Source organism: Lithobates pipiens, unplaced genomic scaffold (genome assembly GCF_037356315.1).
Source record: "Lithobates pipiens isolate NorthernLeopardFrog02 unplaced genomic scaffold, aLitPip1_a1.2 Scaffold_8, whole genome shotgun sequence".
Classification (NCBI taxonomy): domain Eukaryota; kingdom Metazoa; phylum Chordata; class Amphibia; order Anura; family Ranidae; genus Lithobates; species Lithobates pipiens.
The window spans coordinates 416,212,091-416,231,025 of record NW_027507903.1 but is presented as its reverse complement, the minus strand read 5'-3'; the positions used below and the strand labels follow the sequence as shown (position 1 = coordinate 416,231,025).

General features: G+C 39.1%; 1 protein-coding gene across 14 annotated transcripts in view; it reads right to left on the bottom strand.

Moving 5' to 3' along the window:
* Positions 1–18,935, bottom strand: part of LOC143964452 (protocadherin gamma-C5-like) — a 568,154-nt gene that overhangs the window by 273,554 nt on the left and 275,665 nt on the right. For 2 of the 14 annotated variants that reach the window (XM_077474188.1, XM_077474198.1), the window contains exon 1: positions 15,052–17,680. The exons of the other annotated variants lie outside the window; for them this stretch is intronic. In XM_077474188.1, the coding sequence (XP_077330314.1) occupies positions 15,052–17,499 (2,448 nt within the window). In that variant the 5' untranslated portion in view covers positions 17,500–17,680. Of the gene's footprint in view, positions 1–15,051; positions 17,681–18,935 lie in introns of those variants that run through there. 14 annotated transcript variants of the gene reach the window in all.

Genomic DNA, 18,935 nt, shown 5'->3' with positions numbered 1-18,935 from the left:
GCACGTTCGTTATCGTTTGTTAAAACGATAACAAAATACCCAAATTCGGACCAAAATGCATTCGGACGAAAACGAATGCACATGTCTACTATTTACTATATATTAACCTGTAAGAAAACCTTTATTATAACTATGCGTTTATTATAACATCTGTTTGAAAGAATCAGACATGTACAGACAATTTAAATATTTTTATTAATTTAGCTTGACAACTTCTCTCAATATGTAATAGTACACATGTGTGATCACAAACAGGACCATTACAAAAGTATCAGGTAAACATATTGGAATTTGTTTTGCATGAGAGATCATATACTAAGTTAGCAGCTTTTCAGCACTGATTGATAGTATATAATAACCACAAGCATGATTTCCATCTATTTAAATACACATATTTGAATTGCCAGCTCTGCTTACTGATATTCTATTTTGATATATTTCTTTTTTATGCAAATAGCAAATATACCTGAGGCTGTATTCACACCATCCTGAAATACCATGCACAGCATAACTCATATAGGGAGAGTGAAGGACAACAATTTCCACTAATCAGGGCTCCCTTGCTTTGCACAATACTTGTCAGATTAACAACAACATGTTTGCAAGAGATGACTAGCAATGTAATGATTATCTTTCTTTACTCAATCACGGGAGGAGAGGTGAATGAGAAAGTAAAATGACAATATCCGTTTTCTTTTTAGTTACCCATCAGATTAATACACACATTGCTAGTTCTGGTAGAAAATGATTAGGGCTCAATATAACCTATTTATTAAGGGTTAATACCATTACCATGAATTTCAAGAGGGTAGGGGTGGTGCAGAATTGCAGAGGATGCATAAGTTACAAACATAATTTGGGACATATTTGTTGGATACCGTATATACTCGAGTATAGGCCGACCCGAATATAAGCCGAGGCCCCCAATTTACCCCCAAAAAAACTGGCAAACTTATTGACTCGTGTATAAGCCGAGGGTGAGACATGCCTGTCCATCCCTGTGTGTGTGTCCGTCCATCCCTGTGTGTCCGTCCATCCCTGTGTGTCCGTCCATCCCTGTGTGTCCGTCCATCCCTGTGTGTCCGTCCATCCATCCCTGTGTGTGTGTGTGTCCATCCATCCATCCATCCCTGTGTGTGTGTGTCTCCATCCATCCATCCATCCATCCCTGTGTGTGTGTGTCTCCATCCATCCATCCATCCATCCCTGTGTGTGTGTGTCTCCATCCATCCATCCATCCCTGTGTGTGTCTCCATCCATCCGTGTGTGTGTGTGTGTGTGTGTGTGTGTGTGTGTGTGTGTGTGTGTGTGTATGTGTGTGTGTGTGTGTATGTGTGTGTGTGTATGTGTGTGTGTGTGTGTGTGTGTGTGTGTGTGTGTCCAGCCTACCTTTGTCCCGAGCCTCCTAATAACCAGCAATTTGTTTCATGGAGTTGGGCTTTAAAGGGACTACAGATCCCTATTTGGGATGATCCTACTTTCTTTATGGTGTTATGATGCCCTATAGGGTGAGCCATAGTGCCGGTGAAGAATAATGAATCTTTATGTACACAGGGTTATGGAAGGCATTCGAGGGCACAATAAACACATGTAATCAGGGATTGTTCTGGCCAGAATTATCTGCTGATAAGAGCAAGCAGCCGCATTCTGTAGGCATATGAATTATTAATGTTCCTCTGAAACTCTCTGGCTTGTTCTGAAAAGATCATTTCTTTGTGAGCAAAGGACTGAAAAACACACAGCACACAAGGAAGGGGGGATTTACCTTGCCTCCTTGCCTCCGTCCCGTGCCGTGTCGTGCCTTGCCTTGCCTTGCCCCCGTCCCGTCCCGTCCCGTGCCCTCTTCGTCGGCGGCCATTGTAAAATTCAAAAGCTGCGCCGCCACCTTCGCCTGTGATAGGCGGAACACTGAATTTCCCAGCAGCCTGTGTTCCGCCTATCACAGACGTCGTATCATCCTCGTCCGTAGTACGAGGATGATACGATGTCCGTGATAGGCGGAACACAGGCTGCTGGGAAATTCAGTGTTCCGCCTATCACAGGCGAAGGCGGAGCCGGAGGCGCAGCTTTTGAATAGAATGGCCGCTGTCTGTCTGCTCGACACGCTGTTCGAGCGGGCAGACAGCGATGACTCGAGTATAAGCCGAGGGGGGCACTTTCAGCCTCAAAAAAGAGGCTGAAAATCTCGGCTTATACTCGAGTATATACGGTATATATTTAAAACAATTAGATGATATTGTAACCAGAATTTCCACTCATTTTTTCATGCCTATAGGACATTTTTAAGTACAAAGTTTTTAATATTTGTAAGAAGGACTGCTGAGTATATTATTGCGGTAGCAATGACCCCAGGTTAATCCCAACTAGCATCATTTCTACATGATTTTTCCTAATAAAAGGATTCATTAAGCACTGGCCTGACCCAGTATTACAGAATGCACTCAAGTTCTTTACGGAAGTATAATGTTCCTTACAGAATGTAGCTGGTTTTATGCATTCTTTTAGTCCTTTAGTGAAATAAGATAGTGTTGCCTATCAACAACTTGATCTTTAGCTGAACACAAAACTTTAGACTGGTAAGAGATTAGTTTGTATCAGGAACATATGTGATGTGTATTGTATAAATCAACAAGCTAGAAAGCGGCAGTTTTCAATTAGGTTATATAAATGAACATTAAACCCCAAAAATGTAATACTGTATATAGCAGTTTACCAATCCTTAGATGTAGCGGCTGTATTATTTTTTTGTTTGGCTTTTTCTCCTGGTAATCTGGCCAGTAACACACCTCTTGTACTATACAGACACCAATATTGGATGAAGGAGCCACGGGGGCAGATTTAGACAGCAGCATTTTTAGTCTGGGGGAAGAGAGTGTTAGAAATACTAGCACTCTAACTCTACTTAAATACACTAACAAATTTAAGCTGAACTCCAGCTAATACTTTATAAGCAGTCACTTTGGAATAAAGGTTTTACATAACTAAATAAAAGCTGATCTTTGTAAGTACCCCTGCCAGTGTTAAATTGTCTGTTTTACCCATGTAACCGAAAGGGAGCTTATTCTATTGAAAATCAACAGACTTGCAGGCTGGATCACCAGATGATGCTAGAGGAAAGAAATCCTAAAAAAGGAAACATATACAGCCATCACACCTATGAATTGGTAAGGCGCAGTATAATAAATGTTTTTGTTTTGAGTTTCATGCTACTTTAAGAAACCAAAATCCACAAAGCACAAACAACCCTGCATGTTAAAATGAATGTTATCCCAAATAATTTAAACCCACAACGTGCACTGTAAGTACAAATATGTATGCGTATACATCAGTTGTACAATCGTGTCCTACAGTTGATAGAAATGTCTTTAGCTATTTTTCAGTAAATAAAAGAACAACTAAATGAAACAGCTGAAAAAAATAAATACATACACAAGACGTAAACTAATAGTAACAAGTAGCTAATTACTATGTGATACAGTTAGAATATCAGCGTGATCAACAAGAACATAGTATAGGGGTCCATTTCTTACATGTCAGTTTCCCTTAAATGTAAAATTGATAAATATACTGAACACAATAAGCAATCATGATAGGTAGCAGTACCCATTCTAGCCACAGTGGCTTATAAAATACTGTTTACAGAGAGATGCTTGCAGACAGCTTGAACACAGCCATTGTTCATTCAGTGTACACTTGCAGCTTTCATTAGTATAATATACAATAGTTTATTATATCTGAAATAGGAAAAATATTGCTGCAAATAGACAGTCTGTAACACAGAATGAACATAAGCCCACATGCACACAGATGCTTACTAGTCCCTGTGTGCTGAGGTGTAAAATCCCCAGCTCTTTCAGGTACCTGGAGAGTCACATAAGCCACGTACAGCCACCGATACAATTGAATGGCTGTACATAGCTGTGCTTGGGTAAACACTCAATAAAAGTGAGCAAAAAAATCTTTCATAAAATGTCTCAGAATATCAAGAAAAATTAACAAAACTAAATGTAAATACTGAGAAAATCTAAATATTAAATATTACATGTAATTGTTTGACCAGTTTGCAAATTTACTATGATTACTGAATGCAAAAGCATTATAAAAAAATATGTTCAAAAAGATAAACTAACCACATGGGGTGAAAACTTTGACATGCCCTCACAGTATCCTCTATAATACATTAAAAGAGAAATATGGGATAGCAAACATATATATATATATATATATATATATATATATATATATATATATATATATATATATATACATACATACTCACCTAGATGGATGCAGCATTGATCCAATGCTGTATCTAACCCCAGCCAGCTCTTAGACCGAGAACTGAGCGATCAATGAGTGCTGATCACCCAGTTCCCAGTGTTCCATGAGCAGAGAACTGCATTCCTGTGATCCCTAGAAGAAGTATAGCCAAATTGAGCTTTGGCTATGCTTCTCTTTAAGGTGGAGGACTGAATAGGTCACCACATTGCAATATGAGAAGCAGTTAGGTTGTGCTGCCTGTTAACTTCACTAAATAACTGTCTATGTAAAGAAAGGCTGGGATTTCTTGCTCATACTAGTTAACATCGAAGTTTGCTTTCAGTGTCACAGGAAGACGGTGTCTGACGTCTGCCCAGGAGGATAATAATAATGACTTAGCTTTAAACGTGAACCTTTTAAATAACAAAAAAGCCCAAAACAGGTGGAATGCTATCTCTAACTTTGCATGCATTTATCTAAGAAGGTATAACCATATTTTATTAATTCCAACAAATCTGAAGTCTGCCATATTCTAATGAGTGAAATGAAGATTTAAATTATAACTCACCTTGCTTGAATTATTCAGACAGCTTGCATCTGATGTGCTATCACTGTCTTTAATGAGTTCCCGTAACTGAGGAAAATCCAGAGATTGCAAAAAAACCGAATCCCTCTGTTGCGGGGTTGGCGGCACATTTGTTTGGTAACATTGTCCCTGTACTCCTGGAGGAACCATCCTGACCTCCATGTATTTTAAAGTTCCGTCTGTGTTCAGAAAAAGAGCTGGCTGATATTTATCTGTGTATGGTTTGGACTCACTAAGGAAACAGCAGCTGTTACTATAACCATAACTGTCCTTCCTCAGACATTTCACCAGTAATATAATGAATGTAACAAGGGAAACTACACTGATTGCCACAAGAGAAACAATTAAATATAAAGTCATATCAGATGATGGTTTGGAGTTTGAGAGAAAATTTCCAGATGTGGGCCTCTGTATTACAACCTCATCTACTATACTGATAAGTACAGTGACAGTGGTAGATAATGGGGGATCCCCGTGATCAATTATTAAAATGCCAAGTTGCTGCTCTGTGTTTTCTGCCTCCTGAAATCCGTGTAGAGTCCTGACTTCGCCTGTATGTTTAGACACTTGGAACAGAGAAGAACTGCCAGGGTCAATGAGGTTAAAGGCCAACCAGGCATTGTGACCAGAGTCCAGATCCACTGCAGTCAGTTTTGTCACCAGATATCCAGCACTTGTAGATTTTGGGATCCTCTCTTGGACAATGAGATCCTCAGAGTGCTCCGGATACAGCAGGGTGGGGGAGTTGTCATTTGTGTCCAATATGAATATAAAGACAGGAACAGAGGAAAATAATTTTGGAGATCCAGAATCCTCAACTTTTATGGTGATTTGTAGAGTCTGAATGTGTTCATAGTCAAAGGAACGCTGAGCATATATATCACCATTATTAGAATTAATGTAAACAAAAGAGGATACAGAGGATCCATCTATCTGGGTCTCTAATATAGAGTAAACCAGCTCTGAGTTAACCCCCTCATCTGCATCCGAAGCAGACACTGTACATAGAAGTGTCCCTGGGTCACTGTTCTCTTTAATGAAGGCATTATAGGTAGATTGTGTAAATGTTGGAGCATTATCATTAACATCAGAAACCCTGATAATAACAATCATTGTACTAGACAATGCAGGAGATCCTAAATCATTAGCTGTCACCTCAATCGTGTATTGTGAAATTTGTTCTCGATCCAAAATACTATCAGTGATCAGTGAATAATGATTTTTTATTGTTCTGATATTAAAAGGCAAATGAGGGGACATATTCAATTGTATCTCACCATTTTTCCCAGAATCCTTATCACCCACATTAATTATTCCCACCATTGTTCCTAATGGTACATTTTCTGGAATCTCATTTGTCAAAGAGGTGAAGGACATTTCTGGGAAATTATCGTTGACGTCTTCTATTTCTACCTGAATTAGGCAGTTCCCTATCAGTCTGGGTGATCCTTTATCTTCTGCTTTTATTGATAATTCATGAAAATGTACTTCTTCATAATCCAAATTTCCTTGAAGAAAGATTTCTCCACTGTGCTGGTTTAACTCAAATAACTGTCTTGAGGATTCTGAAGTGTGGCTATCAAAGTAATACTGAATTTCTCCATTTGCCCCCTCATCCAGATCTGTTGCATTTAATAGCAATACAACTGTATTGAAAGGGAGATTTTCCTTTAGCTTAATCTTGTAAACTGATTGAGCAAATAATGGTGCATTGTCATTAATATCTAACACTTTTATTGTGATATGACAGGATCCTGACTTAGCCGGTTCTCCACCATCTATAGCAGTAAGAATAAGATTGTGTTCTTGTTTCTCCTCCCTATCTAACACCTTCTCTAATATCAGCTGAGGGATGAGAGTGCCGTCCTTACGATTCTTTACAGACAATGAGAAATAAGGATTCATGTTCAATATGTACTGACTAACACCATTAACACCAACATCCAAATCCTTTGCTATTTCTAAGGCAAACTGAGCACCAGGACTTGTCCAGAATTCAGTAATTTCAACAACATAACTATCAAGCATGAATGTGGGAGAATTATCATTAATATCCTGAATTTCTATGTCTAGCTTGAAAAGCTCTAATGGATTTTTAGTAGCCACTTCTAAATGCAGCACACAGCTCACACTGGATCCACACAGGATCTCTCTATCAATCCTGTCATTAACAATTAAGCCTCCATTTTCCTTATTTACATTAAAATATTTTTGGTATTTCTCAGATGATAAATGTAATCTGCGCTGAGCAATCTCTGCACGTTTTATGCCCAGATCCTGAGCTACATTTCCTACCCATGTCCCTGGATCAGACTCCTCCACAATAGAATAACGAAGCTGCCCAGAGACCCAGCCCCAGCTACAAAGGAGAAGGGAGAAAGCTACTTGCCATTTCCAACACAGACAGCAGTCTCTGATGTCCATATCTTATAGTGTTTCCTTGATATTTGGTGGAACATAGATCTAGTGTAATCCACACTGGCAGTGGCTGGCAAATTCCTCTTTTCACAACTGAAGAAAATATCCATCCATAGAAAAACACATCCACAGTATTTTCTTCTGTGTACAGCAGCTCTTCTTTGTGTGCGAGGCAAGATGGGAGGGTGAATCACTGAGCCAGGGGGAGGAGAGTGCAGAGCTAGCTTGTATTGATTTAGTATAGAAACTAAATAATCCAAGGCTGCCCTCTACTGGTCAATAATGTAATTTTTACTCTTTAATATCATGTATGAAATTAATTTCCAGAAGAAAATCACATATCCTGTTATCATTTCTATCTCTATTTTAATAATGTGGTAAAATAATAATAATCTTTCAGTTATCATGGCTGTATGATAATTTGAAAGCTGTCAGCAAAATTGTATTATATTTTAATATTTTAATATACATAATTCAGTGCAATTTACAAAAAGTGTCCCCGGTACTAGAAAACTGTTTGCTAAACTACACAAGATATTCCTACTCAAAAATTGAGTTAAGATTTGAGAAATATATAATTATATAAACTACAATTAAATGTATTATTAAGGGTAAAATTATGCATGAAAAGAAACACAATTTCAACCGTTTCAGCCTCGGAAGGTTTTACCCCCTTCCTGACCAGAGCAATTTTTGCGATTCGGCACAGCGTCAATTTAACTGACAATTGCGCAGTCATGCGATGTTGCATCCACACAAAATTGATGTATTTTTTCCCCACAAATATAGCTTTCTTTTGGTGGTATTTGATCACCTCAGCAGTTTTAATTTTTTGTGTTTTAAACAAAAAAAGAGCGACAATTTTGAAAAAAAATAGCAATATTTTTTACTTTTTGTTATAATAAATATCCCCCAAAAATATATAAAAAACACGATTTTTCCTCAGTTTAGGCCTATATGTATTATGCTACATATTTTTGGTAAAAAATCTCAATAAGCATATATTGATTGGTTTGTGCAAAACTTATAGCCTCTACAAAATAGGGGATAGTTTTTTGGCATTTTTATTTTATATATATATATATATATATATATATATATATATATATATATATATATTTTTTTTTTTTTTTTTTTTTTATTATTAATGGCGGCGATCTGTGATTTTTAGCATGACTGCGACATTATGGCGGACACATTGGACACTTTTGACACTATTTTTGGGACCTATAAAAATGTGCTGATTACTGTGTAAATTACACTGGGAGGAAAGGGCACTGTGGGGGGGATGGGCTGCCACTCACATGGCAACGATCACTGTTCCCGAAGACAGGGAGCAGTGATCTCTGTCATGTCACTAGGCAGAACGGGGAAATGCCTTGTTTATCTGCCTATTCTGTGGCTCCGTGACACGATCGCCGGGAGACCCGCGAACATCGAGACCGCGGGTCCCACAGGCATGGTCGTGCTGTTCGCGGTGGTGTCCCCTGGTTCTGTATCCTTTCCTTGGTTTTCTTTGCAAGGGATTTACAGCCTGTGGTGTTGCACCTGCCCATTGGTGCCCTGGCCTATACCATAATATTGGTGTGGTAGGACTCATATGTTTATTGGGCAGTCTATGTTGCTGACCTCACTGCACAGTTGTGTATGCTTGCAGGTTCTTGCAGGTTCTTGCAGGTTGCGGCACATGGGCTAGAAGGTGACATCTATCAGCTATGTCATGATGCCATGTTGCAGGTGTGTTCTATGTGGAGCACATCTATGGTTTTTAGCAGGAACATCAGGGAACGTGCACCACTGGGTGCTCTATGCATTGAGTATTTATGGAGTGGATGTGGTGAGTCAGATTTAGTTCTGTTCCCCATTTCAGACTCAAAGGTTTGCTTATCTCTGTGATGGGTGGCCCCTAACTGCTAAATAATTTACCTCTCTCTGACCATGCACTATAAGGTTAGTACCCCTAAACTTGGTGCTGTTCCAACTGATTAGTTTCATTTCTATGTCTCCTTCCAACAGGTTTTCTCCATATCTTCATTTCTGGGGGTTTCTCTCTTGGTAATCAGCGTTGTACCTCACTTATAAAAAACCTGTTTTTGTGGTCGCTTGTGCAGAATAGTTAATATGTGCCCATGCGTAGATATATACCACCTTGTTTTTGGAGGTTTAAGTTATGATAAACAGCATGCAAGTATATAAAGACTGTCATCCGCATACGGTCCCACCACAAAACAAGAGCTTAGGCCACCTTGAGTTTTATCAGCTGTAAATCCCATGCTTGGCTTTTATCCTTAATATGATTAATAAAATGTATATTTTTGTATATTAAAATGTTGGACACCTGCACCTTGGTGATTAGGTGGTCATGTTGTTTAGCAGCTGCTATCAATACTCTCCCCTCAAGAGGGCCAAATTTTGTGAATAAATTATGGAGAGAGCTTGCTCCACCTTATACTAATATAAAGTGCCACTACTATATTGGTATATACTATGTGTCTAGTACTAGATCATACAATATCAATAATTTGCTAACTGTTTTTACAAATAAATCAAATGGAATAGTGACAAATAAACTGCTTAAAGTGATAACTGTGCAAAATAAAGTATTTTCCTTAATAAAGTGCTGTTGTGCTCCATATGCCAATGATATCTATGCATCCATCTCACCTGGGACTGTAGACACCATGCACTCACCAGATATGATGTACTCCCTTTCCATATAGCAAGGGGAGTCTATTTGATATATATGTACAGCCTAGTATATACTCTGCATCTAGTGTAGATTAGATATTCAGTGTCAAATCTATATTCAGGCAGTGTAGTATAAATAATATAGAGTATTTAAGTGGTTAAGGGGAATCCTGTGGCAAAATGTAAAAAAAAAATGGCATGGGGGTCCCCCTCACAATCCATACCAGACCCTTATCTGAGCACACAACCTGGCAGGCCACAGGGAAAGGGGGGGGCAAGAGGGACAAGAGAGCATCCCCCTCCTGAACTGTACCAGGCCACATATGATTTTTCACATTTGTGTCCCATAGACTTTTAAAGGTGTAAAAGGTGTAATTTTTTGTCCGTTTGCATGTTCTGGGGCGAACCAAGCCGGGGGGGGGGGGGGGGGGGAGTTGTTCGGCTCAATCAGGCCTTTAAAGTTATAACTGGGTACTCCTTGTAATAACATTCCCATATACTCCCAGTAATAATGCCCTGGTATTAAAATTCTGTATGTGGAAAGGAACCTAAGTACTTGTTTCTTCTGGGAGCTTCCTATTAGTTATACTTTTAGTTATTAGTAGTAATTTTGTACCTCAATTGTATTTCAGAAAAAAATAACTTAGGTTGAGATCTAGTTTACATTGGTTGTGTGGGTTCCTTTTTTATTTTTTTAATAACAAACATGCCATACTTACCTCCACTGTGCAGTTCATTTTGCACAGAGTGGCCCTGATCCTCCTGTTCGGTCCCGTTCCCCTGGCGGCCGCATCATTGGATGGGATTGACAGCAGCGTGAGCCAATGGCTGTGCTGCTATCAATCTATCCTATCTATCCAATCAATAGCCAGACTCCGTGGAGAAGTGGACGCTGGAGGACACGCACAGCCATCAGTGCCAGGTGTTTTTTCACCTTAATGCAAAGGATGCATTAAGGTGAAAAAACTCGAACCTTTACAGCCCCTTTAACCACTTGGGATCCGCGCTATTGCCAAATGACGGCAACAGCGCGGACCCACATTTCGACCCACATACGAGCGGCGCGCTCTGTGATCGGCGAGTCCGTGAGACTCGCCTGATCACCGATCCGTGCAAGGGGTCGATCCCGACCCCTTATCACGTGATCAGCTGTCAGCCAATGACAGCTGATCATGTGATAGAACGGAGCCGGTAATCGGCTATTATTCCTCCTCGCGCTGACAGCGCGAGGAGAGAAAAAAAAGCCGATCACCGGCGGCCGTGATCGGGACATCAGTCCCGATCACGGCCAGCAGTACAGCTGACCACCTGCCCCCTGCCAGTGCCCACCTGCCCACCGCCGTGCCATCCTGAATAAAAGTAAGTGCCCCCCATCAGTGCCCCCATCAGTGCCCATAGTGCCCACAGTGCCACCTACAGTGCCACCCACAATGCCACCCACAGTGCCATCCAGCAGTGCCACCAACAGTGCCACCCACAGTGCCCACAATCTGCCTCAAAGGTGCTGCGACCCAGTGCCGCCCATCAGTGCCCAGCAGTGCCGCCCATCAGTGCCCAGCAGTGCCGCCCATCAGTGCCCAGCAGTGCCACCTATCAGAGCCACCTATCAGTGCCACCTATCAGTGCCCATCAGTCCCATCTATCAGTGGTACCTATCAGTGCCCATCCGTGCCACCCATCCATGCCACTTATCCGTGCCACCCATCCATGCCATCTTATCTGTGCCCATCTTTGCCCATCAGTGCCGCCTTATCTGTGCCCATCGGTGCCGCCTTATCTGTGCCTATTAGTGCCGCCTTAACTATGCCTATCAGTGCCCACCAGTGCAGCCTATCAGTGCCCACCAATGCAGCCCATCAGTGCCCACCAATGCAGCCCATCAGTGCCCACCAATGCAGCCATCAGTGCCGCCTAATCAGCGCACTTCAATGAAGGAGAAAAATGACCCGTTTGCAAAATTTTATAACAAACTATTAAAACATGATTTATTTATTTATTTTTTTGCATCTTTTTTTGTTTGTTTAGCAAAAAATAAAACTCCGAGCTGTAACTAAATACCACCAAAAGAAAGCTCTATTTGTGGGAAAAAAATGATAAAAATTTCATTTGGGTACAGTGTTGTATGCCCGCGCAATTGTCATTCAAAGTGCATCAGCGCTGAAAGCTGAAAATTGGTCTGGGACTGAGGGGGGTTTAAGTGCCCAGTAAGCAAGTGGTTAAATGATATATTAAATGATATATTGTATATTTCTGTGACAAGAAAAATAACCCCAATGTCAATATTGTGTTTTTTGATCAGTTACACTATTTTACCCTCAGAGTGATTACTTACTGTCCTTCACCTTATTAGAGATTGTTAATTCTTTTGCTAATTCTTTTTAAAGTATCCTTATTTTACTGATATCTATAGTACTGTGGAGTTTTATTAATCATCTGGTTTGGCCAAATTTCATATGGTTTTGGCAGAATTTTAAATAGGATACACTGGGCCCTTGGCCAATTGGTCAGATTCAACCATCTCTAATAAAACGTCAAATAGAATCAAATAATGAATATGTATAAATGCTATAATTTTGTCTGAGTATTAAGCCATATTGGCAAACTGAAGTACAAGGGAGAGAAGAAACCTTCCATACATTTTATGAAGACACAGACTGACTAAACCTGTTTCACTATCACAAAAATACAATGCTGCACTTGTAGGTGATTAATGCATGTTAAAAATACTATACCGAATAGGAATTCCTTCCACATTTACATGCAGGCCAAATTGATATAAAAAATATTACAGGAGCCAATTAACCACTTAGGGACCAAGCCTCTTTTTGAGATCTGTTGTTTACAATTTAAAAACAGTTTTTTTTTTGCTAGAAAATACTTAGAACCCCCAAACATTATACCTTTTTTTCTAACACCCTGGAGAATAAAATGGCAGTCGTTGCAATACTTTCTGTCACACCATATTTGCGCAGCGTTCTTACAAGCTTTTTTTTGAAAAAATACACTTTTTTTTAAATTAAAAAATAAGACAACAGTAAAGTTAGCCCTATGTTTTATATTGTGAAAGATAATGATACGCTGAGTAAATTGATACCCAACATGTAACGCTTCAAAATTGTGCCTGCTCATGGAATGGTGACAAACTTTTACCCTTAAAAATCTTCATAGGCGACATTAAAAAAATTCTACAAGTTGCATGTTCAGAGGAGGTCTAGGGCTAGAATTATTGCTCTCGCTCTACCAATCAAGGCAAAACCTCACATGTGTGGTTTAAACACCATTTTCATATACGGCGCAACTCATGGATGCGTTCACTTCTGCACGTGAACTCGGTGGGACGGGTGCGTTTAAAAATGTATTTATTTTGCCTTTTATTTTTACACTGTTCTTTAAAAAAAATGGTGTCACTTTTATTCCTATTACAAGGCATGTAAACATCCCTTGTAATAGAAAAAAAAAGCATGACAGGACCTTTTAAATATGAGATCTGGGGTCAAAAAGAACTCAGATCTCATATTTACACTAAAATGCAATAAAACAAAAATTGTAATTTAAAAAAAAAATGTCCCTTTAAGAGCTATGGGAGGAAGTGACATTTTGACATTGCTTCCACCCTGCAATGATATGGTGACGTGTGTGGGCCATCTTCCCCTCACTCATCTCCATGTCACAAAAGGCAAGCTATGGCTCCTGTAAGCAGCGGAGGGCACCGGGGCGCGGCAGGAGAGGGGAGAATCCCCAGCAGAGACGACTATTATCGTAACCGGACCACCGGCCGAAGAAGAGGGTTATGGCAGCAAGCTGCTGCCATAACAACAATACTCCACTTCAAAGTTAGAACGTATATCAGCGTGCAGTGGTCCGAAAATGGTTAACCTGCAACATATGCAGCTGGTGAATGGTTTCCAGCTTGCATACTTTTTCCTGCTTAAGATGGCCATACATGCATAGATTTATTTTGTTCAACCTAAGGGCTGAATGATAGAAGTCTAGCAGATTCCACCATCCATCCAGCTGATTGACTTCTTACAAAATTCTACCCGGCTCTTTTGATCATTAGATAAAAGTTTATTAAGCTGGGGGTGCTGCCAGGGGAATGCATGAATAGAATGTTTGCTGAATCAACAGGAAACAGAAATAATTCAATTTATGTATGGATAGCTTTAGTAAATCTAGAATTATTTCAAATGATCAGCATGACAGCCAGGAAAGTAATATGAAATATAGTCGCAAAAGAACAGTATTGGTATTTTATATGTGAGGTTCCCTGTAAGATAAAAATGCCAAGTGTTTCTAGACATTGCAGGTTTAACTTTGCACATTCTATCCACAGATATATACCATTACCTAGGTGCACAGAAATATATATATATATAGACACGCATGATCACAGCCATTTAAATAATGGAAGCTTGAATTGTTCTTCAGTATAATATTATTTAATACATCTTTTTTAACTGAGAAAGAAAAAAGATGATTGGGATTAGTTTCTTCAACACCCCGATGTTGCACTGTAATAAAAATAAACTATGGTGATTATTCAATTTTAAAATATTTTTCTTTAATCTTTGTAAAAAAAAGAGTACCTTTTGAAAACCTGCAACAAGTAAAGGTTTATAAGATTAATCTCATGGGTTAACCTCATTTTATACCTGTAATAACTGCCAGAGAGCCTCTGTGGAGCACCAGCATGATCTAAGAGTATAATTGTTTTGTAATCATGGACTCTTTACACAGTCGCCCCCACCCAGACTCACATAATGCAGTAAGGAACCTCTCAGTAGGTCACCATATTATTTGTATGAAGTGGTTTATGCAGTAAGAAGTTCTCAGAACATGCTCTGAAACATGCGGGCAGTGTCTACATGCAGCATGTTTGTTTTAAACTGGAATACCTTAAAAAAAAGAAAAAGCATACAAGAGAAATATAAACTATCATACTGCTTGAACTTTTTAAGCAGTTCTATGTAAGCACTATTTATGCACCCTCTTTTACTAATTCATCCATGAAGAATAGAAAACCGATAAGATATAAAGTTTGCCATTTTCTACATTAATATTTGGAAGGTAAATCACAGTATACTGCACTTTTAACTCACCTTGCTTGGGTCATTTAGGCAGCTTGTATCGGATGTGCTATCATTGTCTTTAACTAATTCCTGTAGCTGAGGAAAATCCAGAGACTGCAGAAAAGCAGAATCCCTCTGTTGTGGGGCTGGGGGCACATTAGTTTGGTAGAATTGTCCTTGTCCTCCTGGAGGAACCATCCTGACCTCCATGTATTTTAGGGTTCCGTCTGTATTCAGGAAAAGAGCCGGCTGATACTGATCCATGTATGATTTAGATTCAGATCCACTAAGATAACAGCAGCTACTACTATATCCATAACTTTCCCTCCTCAGACATTTGACCAGTAATATAATGAATGTCACAAGGGACACTAAACTGATAGCCACAAGAGAAACAATTAAATATAAAGTCATATCTGATGGTGGTTTGGAGTTTGAGAGAAAATCCCCAGATCTGGGTTTTTCTACTACAACATCATCTGCTATACTAATAAGTACAGTAACAGTGGTAGATAATGGAGGATCCCCATGATCACTTATAGTGATGGCAAGTTGTTGCTCTGTATTTTCTATCTCCTGAAATCCTTGTACAGTCCTGACCTCTCCTGTATGTTTAGACACTTGGAACAGTGAAGGACTGGCAGGATCAATGAGATTAAAGGCCAACCAGGCATTGTGACCAGAGTCCAGATCCACTGCAGTCAGTTTTGTCACCAGATATCCAGCACTTGTAGATTTTGGGATCCTCTCTTGGACAATGAGATCCTCAGAGTGCTCCGGATACAGCAGGGTGGGGGAGTTGTCATTTGTATCCAATATGAATATAAAGACAGGGGCAGTGGAAAATAATTTTGGAAATCCAGAATCCTCTACTTTTATGGTGATTTGTAATGTCTGAATGTGCTCATAGTCAAAAGAACGCTGAGCATATATATCACCATTATTAGAAGTAATGTAAACAAAAGAAGATACAGAGAAGCCATCAATCTCACTCTCCACTATAGAGTAAAACAGATCAGAATTAACTCCCTCATCTGTATCAAGAGCAGCTACAGTGCATAGAAGAGTCCCTGGGTCACTGTTTTCCTTAATGAAGGCAATATAGGTAGATTGTGTAAATGTTGGTGCATTATCATTAACATCAGAAACCTTGAGAATGACAATTGTCTTACTAGACAGAGTCGGAGACCCTAAATCAGAAGCTGTCAGCTCAACAGTATACTGGGAAATATTTTCTCTATCCAGACTGCCATCAGTGACCAATGAATAACGATTTTTATGATTTCTAATTTTAAATGGCATAGTGGGGGACAGATCCAGTTTAATCTCTCCATTTTTCCCAGAATCTTTGTCTTGTACATTGATAAATCCCATAATAGTTCCAGTAGGTGCATTTTCTGGAATCTCATTTATCGCTGATGCAAATGAAATTTCAGGATAATTGTCATTTACATCTTCTATTCTTATATGTACCACACAGTCGCCTTCTAATTTAGGAAGTCCTTTGTCTACTGCTTTGATAGATAATTCATGAAAAACAGTTTCTTCATAATCCACAGATCCGTTAACATAAATTTCTCCATTTTGACTATTTAAAACAAATAGTTTCCTTGCAGATTTAGATGTGTGGCTATCAAAAGAATATTCAATTTCTGCATTTGCACCCTCATCCAGATCTGTGGCATTTAATTTTAAGATAATAGTATTTAAAGGGATATTTTCCTTAAGGTTAATTTTATAATTCGATTGCTCAAACATTGGTGGATTATCATTAATATCTAGCACTGTAATTGTGATATGACAGGATCCTGATCTAGCTGGTTCTCCACCATCTATAGCAGTAAGAATAAGATTGTGTTGTTGTTTTTCTTCCCTATCTAGCACCTTCTCTAATATTAGCTGAGGGATAAGTGTGCCATCTACACGATTCTTCACAGATAATGAGAAAAATGGATCTTTGCTTAATATATACTGACTTACACCATTAACACCTACATCTAGATCTTCTGCAATTTCCAAGGCAAATCTAGCACCTGGACTTGCCAATAATTCGGTGATCTCAATATTATGTTTATTAATTAAAAAAGTAGGTGAATTATCATTAACATCCTGTATTTCTATTTCTAAACTGAAAAGCTCCAAGGGAGTTTCAGCAACTATCTCTAAATTCAGCATACAATTCACATTGGATCCACAAAGGATCTCTCTATCAATTCTGTCTTTAACAGTCAAGCCTCCATTTTCCTTATTTACAGTAAAATATTTTTGGTATTTCTCAGATGATAAATGTACTCTGCGCTGAGCAATCTCTGCACGTTTTATGCCCAGATCCTGAGCTACATTTCCTACCCATGTCCCTGGATCAGACTCCTCCACAATAGAATAACGAAGCTGCGCAGAGACCCAGCCCCAGCTACAAAGGAGAAGGGAGAAAGCTACTTGCCATTTCCAACACTGACAGCAGTCTTTGTTGTCCATATCTTAAGACAGATCCTTGATATTTGTTGCACCATAGATCCTTTGTAATCCAAAATGCATGAAGTTTACAGATTTTGCTTTCCAGTCCTAAATGATGATCTATCCATAAATAAATAATCCATGGGATTCTCTTATAAGCACAACAGCAGCTCTTCTTTGTGTTCGACGGAAAATAAGGGAGGGAGAATCACTGAGCCAGGGGGAGGAGAGAGCATAGATAGACTTAGAAGAGTCTGCGTTCTAACTGCAATGATCAAATGGATGGCAAGCCTGCCCTCTTCTGGTCATTGGTTCTAATTTCATCCCAAGCAAGATCATCCAAGCTAAAAATTTGTTTAGAGCAGTGTTTCTCAAATCCATTCCTCGGGCCCCCCCAACAGGTCATGTTTTCAGGTTTTCCATTATTTTTCACAGGTGATTTGATCAGTTTCACTGCCTTAGCAATTACCACAACCGTTTCATCTGAGGGAAATCCTGAAAACATGACCTGTTGGGGGGGCCTGAGGACTGGATTTGAGAAACACTGGTTTAGAGGAATATCAAAAACTCAATCTCTATTTTTTTTAACTGAACTAGATAAATAATATTTCATTTAAAATTGTAGTAGGCAACACAGACATCTTAATAATACTTGCAATAAAAATAATTTCCATTATATCTGGCAAAACAAAATAATACTTAAAGAATGTAGGAAAAGAAAGTGGAAGTTTTATTAGTTGTCAGTTAATACACTTTTATCTGGTGAAGGTTAGGGAACAAGCAAAAACTTGAGGGCAACACCTATATGCATAGTTTACTTTTTTTTAGGATAAAACCAATTTTGTTGATCTATGCATATCAGAAGGATCCAAGCAACCTCCGTTGCACATTCATAATCCTCTCTGTTTTGAAGAAGCCAAAGACATGCAGGTAGGTTAATTGGCCTCTGTCCAAAATTGGCCCTAGTATATGCATGGGGACCTTGGATTGTGGGCTCCTTGAGGGTAGGGACCAATGTGAGTGTGCAATGTACAGGAATAGGGACAATTGTAGACACTCACTCAGGTTGAACTGGATGGACTGGTGTCTTTTTTCAACCTAACTAACTATGAAACTATGTGTTAGTTTTGCCCTGTCCTTTCTCCAACCAATTTTTTAATTATAGGGTTTGCCGTCATTATAACCATCTGAGAAAATAATAATAAGAATAAATGAAGAAAATATTATAACATTATACCAAGTGTATTGGAGCTGCTTATTTTACAAATGTCATATCTTTCTGGTGAGTGGCTTGAGTCATAAGGGTAACGTGTAATTAAGGCCAAATATTCTTTTTTATTACTTTGGATGTAGTAAGAAAATTGTAAAACCTTTAAAAGGAAGTTTCCTTTCACCTTCAGTCCATCTAACATAAATGGAAGTGATAGAAAATGTCTCCAAAGAAAGGGAAGTGCCCT